At 35.9% G+C, this 7,237-nt stretch overlaps 1 protein-coding gene across 4 annotated transcripts; it reads left to right on the plus strand.

The window, feature by feature from the left end:
* Positions 1–1,779: 1,779 nt before the first annotated feature.
* On the plus strand, positions 1,780–5,751 carry LOC147484455 (uncharacterized). Of its 4 annotated transcripts, none has more exons than XM_086579907.1 (6): positions 1,780–1,992; positions 2,070–2,264; positions 2,591–2,822; positions 3,144–3,220; positions 3,810–3,902; positions 4,119–4,192. In XM_086579907.1, exons 3-6 carry the CDS (start codon positions 2,783–2,785, stop codon positions 4,179–4,181), a joined length of 273 nt encoding a protein of 90 aa, XP_086436033.1. In that variant the 5' UTR covers positions 1,780–1,992; positions 2,070–2,264; positions 2,591–2,782; the 3' UTR covers positions 4,182–4,192. The 4 variants fall into 4 exon arrangements, with proteins under 4 accessions (XP_086436033.1, XP_086436032.1, XP_086436030.1 ...); XM_086579906.1 differs by having other exon boundaries at positions 3,172–3,220; XM_086579904.1 differs by lacking the exons at positions 1,780–1,992; positions 2,070–2,264; positions 2,591–2,822 and adding exons at positions 4,324–4,417; positions 5,206–5,751 and having other exon boundaries at positions 3,171–3,220; positions 4,119–4,213.
* The last annotated feature ends 1,486 nt before the right edge of the window (positions 5,752–7,237 follow it).

Consider the following 7,237-nt stretch of genomic DNA (forward strand, 5'->3'; position numbering starts at 1 on the left):
CCGCTTCACAAAATGATGATTCCAACTCATAAACCAAATTAAAATTTTGTTAGAAATCCAAAATGAAGGAGAAAACATTCTCAATAATTACTAGTTTAATTGAAACATAGATTAGAGCATGGATCGATCAATTAATCTTAAAGTCATTTCATGTTCTTAAAATTAAATCAAATGGAGCAATACCCAAACTCATAAACTTGATAAACTTGATAAACTCATAACATTATCAACCAAAGTGATAAGAATAGATAATGCGCTTGAAATTAGATATTGGAAAAAATAAGCAATAGAAGCTATAATAGAAATGGGGGTGGGGGTGTTGAGAAATTGGTAGAGTTGCAATTTGGTGAAGAAGAGACAGTAGTGATGGTAAGTGAGCAACTACTAGTTTTAGTCCAGTATTGCTTAAAAGACCAAAAGTAATACTAAAAGGAAGGTATAAATACATTAGCTGGGACATGGGCTTTCATGGTTGCACTTGAGGGCTTTATTATATGGGCCTGTTGGTGAGACTAATAAATTATTTCAAGCTGTTGGCAAAAATGCCAGGAACCGAAATTTAAAACCGAACTGAACCGAAATTTTGGTTTCGTTTTCAATCGGTTTTAGACAGTTGATGGTTCGGTTTCGGTTGCTATTTTACAAAACCGACTACTTTGATTTGGGCCCAGTTTTTACATTAAACCAGACCAAACCGAACCGTGGACAGCCCTACCTGTGCCTATGGCACAGTTTGTTATGAAGTGCTTATTATGTTATTTGTGGTATTAATCTTGGTGCACCCATAGTTCGTGATTTTGAATGGAATCACGGAATTCCAACAGTTATTTCGGTTTTCCAAATAACCGAAACGGAATCATACTACCAATAGTATTTTGAATAAATATATGGAATACCGACAAAATTACGGATAATCAACGAACTAACGAAACTGCACCCCAAAATTGGAACGCAAAAAAATTAAATAGTATTTGAATTTTTTGTAGCAGCCATTAATGGCTTTTTCCAAGCTTCTTCATCAATTCGTAACTCAATAACTTTAAAGAAGATGTAAGAAAATAGGATTTGCATAAGAAAATAAATAAATGAGTAGATGAGAATTGGTAGGAGAGCTGCAAAGATTGGGAGAGATGAATGAAGATGTGTTGACGAAGATGAGTGGAGCTGAAAACAGCCAGATGAATAACCAGTTATTTTCAAATGTGTTTACTCAAAATAAAAGACTACATGCCATAATAATATTGCATACATATAAAATAAAATAAAAACATTCTCGAATTGACCATGGATAAAAATAATTATGAAGATCCATCGTGTCTTAACTTTCTTTGGTAGCTGAGATAACAAAGCCTATTCGCCAAGCAAACGCTTCAACGTAACAAAAACAGACTACGACATCAAACACATGAGTTTACATCTTAAGTCAGTTATCACGCAAAGCCTTTGTTAGATATATCTACTAAAACTTTGACTCATAACCCTAAAAATTTAACACCAAAATTATACCATCTTTAGGTGAGATACTATCTTAGCATCAAACAACAAATTTCCAATAATTTGGTGTTTTTTCATCTTCACTACACCATAATAGGATATTTGCAACACGCACCTTTTTTGATTTGCAACGCTTATTTAGCGTTAGTAAGTTTCCAACGCTTATTTAGCGTTGGCAATGTTAATTTCCGGAATTAATTGCTAACGCTTAAAAAGCGTCGGAGAAGTGTTACAAACTTAAAAATTTCGCGAACAGAGATAAACGAAAAAAATCGAAATATAAAACATAACTTTTTTTTTTCTCTCCTCTCACTCTCTCTCACCGCCGCATTATTTTCGCACTCCTCAAAATCTAATTTTCAGATTCAGAGACAAATTGAACAGGCTTGTATGTTGAATCAGGATTTGATGAAAGGAAAAGATGCGGTGATGCCTCTGTTTGATTTCCAAGAAAAGAGGTGTGTTGGTTCAAAGACATTAAAGAGTACTACAGGGGTGGTAAGATTCAAAAAATTTTGCAAGCAACTATTTTGTTGTTAGCATGTGGTTCTGCTAAATTTGTACATCCTCTGTAGGTAGTTGTCGATGGCACTTATGCTTTACACTCAAAGCTGCGTTCTTTGCTAGATATAAGGGTTGGGGGTGTTCATTTTAGTTTGCTTTCCAAAGTGCGGTATGACATTGGGGATTCGTGTTCTTTGGATTCCCTCATTGACAGCATTTTCCCATTGTTTAGAAAGCACATTGAACCAGACCTCCATCATGCTCAGGTCGGCTTTTTATCTCCTCGCTTCTTCTTTTCTTCATAAGACTGATTGAGAATCTTCGGCTCTTTGCTATGACCGTAAGTTATTGCTTAAAACAGAAGAAAGAAGTCGTTTAGATTCATAGATTGGGAAATTTTTATTATAAACTATATATATATATATATATATATATTTTCTTAATACATGGGCTTATTGTTAGTACTTAAATTCTAATTTGTTGAAGGTATTGTGTGTGTGGGGATTGAGTATAGTTTAAGTGTGTTTAAAAAAGAAGATGGATGATATGGACTTATTATGGAGGTGGTTTGATTTTGTGGTGATGTGGACAGGAAGGTGGAGGTGGAAGGAAGTTTGGTTTTGCTGAGAAGGAGGTGAAGAAGTAGGAGGAGTTATGAGTATGGATAGCAGTAGGAGCATGAACCGAAGCAGAAGTAGAAGCAGAAGCAGGAGCAGGACTCCTCCTCCTCCTAGATCCAGGAGAACTCGTACTACTAACAAGCGATCTTCCTCTTCTTATCGCGATGCTCCTCCTTATCGAAGGGATAGTCGTAGGAGTTACAGGTATAATTTACATTTTTTTTGGCTTGATTTTGGAGAAGTGCTTTTTGTGTGTAATGATTTATAGAAGCTGCAGTGATTTCCTCATAAGACAGTATTGGGTGATTTAAGTAACTCCCAGTTACAATAAAAAGGTTTTACTCATATTAGGCGTAGAAAAGAAAGTGGTATGAAGTGAGCATCAGTACTTCAGTCAACACATAAGGCAAAATTTGCTTGCACGATAGAAACATTTCCAGCTAAATGATTTAGTTAGTGCAATCCAAAAATTTTGTATGCTTGGCAGTTACTGATAGAATTTTTGTTCCTTGCTTCTCTTCAAAGGAATCACTCTTATTTGTATGCTTGGCAGTTACGTTCTTAGCCTGAAGCATGGGAAACCTGATCACGAAGCAACAGAAGTAAGCATATTATCTGAAATTCCTAGGACTTACATTACTGACTTTCTTTTCAAGATGGATCACTTACTAAACGACTGTATTTTGGGTGGAACCTGAAGTCATATTCTCTAGATGTTTCTCCTGAATCTATCATATTGTTATCAAGCATTAGATTGTTGAAGGTGGTCAAGATTTTTGAATAGCATCATTTTGCTGTGGTGGCTCACTGATTGAATGATTTAGAAACATACTAGTAAATGAAAGTAGCATAGGTGAACTTTAACTTGAAGGTACTCGCATATCTTGTCACCCATTGATCCCACCGGAGAAAAAGGTCTCATATAGTGATTATATTTGTTGAATACTACTTTCAACTCTTATTATGTTTAGTAACTGTAATTTTTATGCAAATACTCCAGTGTTTGTCTTTTGAGCTGGTGATTAAACTTGATAGCTTTCCTATTTAATAAGCAGTTCAGTTTCCAAAACACTTGTTTAGGTTTGGGCTACTGGGACACTTGCCTTGGAAATATCATTACCTTTCACCGGGGGTTACTGTAAATCTGATTTTGTGCACACTCTTTAACATTGCTGAAATTTGGAAATGTAGGGTGGTGGTAGATCTTCTCTTGAGGAAACCATTGGTAGAGTTGCAGCTGGTGCTGTTGCAAAGATTATTCTTAGAGCATATGCTGGAACAGAGGTAGGTTTCTTGCTTCTGCTTCTTTCATAATCATGTAAATTACAGTGTTTGACAGAGTCAACAAAAATATGGATCCTTTGAACTTTCGCAACCTCAAACTATCTGAAGTGGTATCTCCTAATGGACGAAATAGTTATGAATCATGGTGATAACAGATAGCACTGGCTCAACAGCCTTGAAATGATTGTCTTTTGACTCTTCTCTGTTTTTTGTTAGGATTACCGTCAACGTGTATGCTCTGCTCTGGAAAAGTATCATGGGACACCTATTAGAGCTTAAAAGCGGTAACCCGATCTCCTATATAAACACAAGTAAACCCTAAAACCATCCCAATTTGCATAATAAAATCAGCAACCCTAAAAAAAAAAAAAGGGCTCTTATGCAGACCTATCTAGTAAGCATCTCTTTTTCTATTTTGCAGGGAAACATGAAGGTTGTCGCTGCATATTTACTCGCCTTGTTGGGTGGCAAATCTCAACCTTCCGCTACTGACCTCAAATCCATTCTCGGCTCTGGTTCGTTTTGTTTTTTTAATCGATACAATACAATACTTTAGTTGTTGTAGAATGCCGATGAGAGATCATAGTGTGCTCATGCTTTAACCGCCACTATGTTCCGTTGCAGGCATATAAACAAATCCTTAAACTTTTTCTGCGTAGCGGGATAGATCTTAATTTCTCTGTCTTGCTGTGAAATGGTTTTTGAAATCAACCCTTTTTCAATTTATTAATTTCTTTCTTTTTAATCAAATATACGACTTTGTAGTATTTTGATATGGTGACTAGTTTTAGGTCAGTATGGGTTAACAGTATTTGTTTATTTTAAAACATTTTTTGGTGACGGAGGGATTGGGATTGTTTTATAGTGGAAATGCCATGAAGCGCCAACCAACATCCATTAGAAAAACTCTAGTTTGTTTGTGTTTTTCTTTCTTTCGCAAAAGTGATTCTGCTGAAACTCTTTGTATCCCTCATTTTTATATTTATTATATTAAATGATGATTCAAGGTCTTTGTTTTATTGCCAATTTTTTTATTAAAATGAATAGATGCAAATTCAATGTTAACTGTGGTAATCGTCAACTGTAAAATTTGATGTGTATACATGGCGATGAGCTTCTTTAGCAGGAATGCAGATCTATGAAAAGTTTTATGAACATAAAACTAAGTAAACATTTCTTTTTACAACAACAAAAGTAGAAAAAAGTGTCATCTGGGTCTTTTTTTCTCCTGTTTTTGGGTTTTGTGACCATGTGTCCAAGATTCCGAACTAGTCTAACATGAATGCGATTTATGCTATTTCAGTTGGGGCTGAAGCTGATGATGATAAGATCGAATTGCTCTTGTCCCAAGTCAAGGGTAAAGACATAACAGAGCTTATTGCTTCTGGAAGGGAGAAGCTGGCTTCTGTTCCATCCGGTGGTGGAGGTGCCGCTGTGGCAGTTGCAGCATCTGCTGGTGGTGGTGGTGCACCAGCACCTGCACCTGCACCTGTAGAAGCAAAGAAAGAGGAAACTCAACTGCTAGTATTCTCTATTCTCTGTACAAACTCAACTGCTGAACAAGCTTTACGTATAGCAGTTGCAACTGCAGAAGCTGATGAAATTAATAAATTGCTTTTATTAGACGCGGCGTTGGTTATTGTTTTTGGTCTGTGTTCAGTAAAAAACTTGGGTGTGATTATAGTGAGTGAGAGAGAATGAGAGAGGAGTTTTCGGGGTTGGGTTTATTGCGGAGAGGAACATCTTCTTTTCTTTGTTGTTATTAAAACTGTTTTATTTGTTTTTCGATCAACTTGAAAACTGTGGAGTGATGAAATTATTATGAAAAGACTCGACAGGTTGCATTGTACCGGTCCAGTTCTTTCGAGTCTCCCAGAGTCCCAGTTCACGAACCAATATACGTAAGCCACGTTGCCTAGATAACTTGTTGGTTGACGATACACACGACTGGTTACTCATTTATTACTTGGTACTCGGGCACCTTCCGTTCTGTAATGAGCAGACCCTAAAAAAAATTTATTACAGCCACTGAGTTTTTAACTATGAAGGAGATTCCGAGAACTGCTTTGGTTTGGGCTTTGACTCATGTTGTTCAACCTGGGGATTGTATTACACTACTTGTGGTGGTTCCAGCTATCAGTTCAGGTAATTTTTTTTTGATGCAATAGTTTTGATTATTTTGTGACTTGGGTGTTTTTGGCGATGGACATGAAGTTTTCGATTAGTTTCTAGGTTCTGTCTAAGTCCTTGATAGTGGCTGTTACAAGGGGAAGGTGCTTGTTTAGCAACTACATAGCTAGACCAGATTAGTTTCTGTTTTGGTCATTTTGTTGAAGCATAGTGTATCCAATCAGTTTTAGTTCTGTTAATATTTCAACTTGGAAACTGCTGGAGCCTGGTTCTTGGTGCGTTAGAATCCCAGACATGGTCTAAGTTATCCTATTACCAGTGTTTGGTTTGCCAGAAGTTGCAGGAAAAGGAAACCTTTTTGTGTTTCTGTAATTTGTTCCAAGAATTTATTTAATGCAAGTCCACTTTGTTTGCTCTTGTAGAAGAAAACAATTTTCTAGTAAAATCTTTCTAGTAATATAGTGGATTATTGTCCTCGCCGATGCTGACTACACTATGCATTTGTAATCATATGCAGGTACAGTGCTACGGGATGGAAAGGAAATACTTATCTAGGTAAAGTCGACAAAGATGACATCCTAAATATTTTAATTGATTGGGAAAATATTTCTATCTGTACATAGGGTTCCCCCAATATTAGTTTGTGGTTTTAGCGTTTCAAACTTGTTATATATTATTAAAACGAGAATATTAGCAACGATCTGTGTGCTTTAGAATCGATCGTTTACAATAAATCCATGCAATACCACGTTGTTTGTCTATACTACGTGCTTGTTATGCTCACTGGTTTACAATAAGTAACAAACATGAGTATTGAAGATGAAGAATTTGAAGAAGCTTCTAATACAGATGAAGGAGCAGCATCAGCTCTTATTGGTAGTGATAAGACTAGTGCTGATTACTATTTCGATTCCTACTCACACTTTGGTAAACCTTTTTTTTTGTACTCTTTATTGTTTTTTAGATTGTTTTATCAAGTGGGCTTGAGAAATTTGATGCCTTTTGATAAAATATGAAGAGTTTTTATTGGTTTAAATGGTAAAGTATGTTTTTTTTAGTGCAAGTAAAGTGAAGTTATCGGTTTTGGTGTTTGGGGATGTTTTGTTTTATTGTTTTTGAACAATTGTTAAATTTCTTACATTATGTAGTGAATATTTCAGAATGAGTGAAAAATTGCATGGGATACTCTAGTTGTTAGTATAAAG

The sequence above is a fragment of the Coptis chinensis genome, chromosome 8, assembly GCF_015680905.1.
Source record: "Coptis chinensis isolate HL-2020 chromosome 8, ASM1568090v1, whole genome shotgun sequence".
In the NCBI taxonomy this organism is placed as follows: Eukaryota; Viridiplantae; Streptophyta; class Magnoliopsida; order Ranunculales; family Ranunculaceae; genus Coptis; species Coptis chinensis.

Excerpts from the sequence above, each read along its gene's own strand:
- LOC147484455 (XM_086579904.1), top strand. The coding sequence starts at position 4,330 with ATGAAGGTTGTCGCTGCATATTTACTCGCCTTGTTGGGTGGCAAATCT. Across the intron at positions 4,418-5,205 it reads CAAATCCATTCTCGGCTCTG|TTGGGGCTGAAGCTGATGAT; the intron begins GTTCGTTTTGTT and ends ATGCTATTTCAG.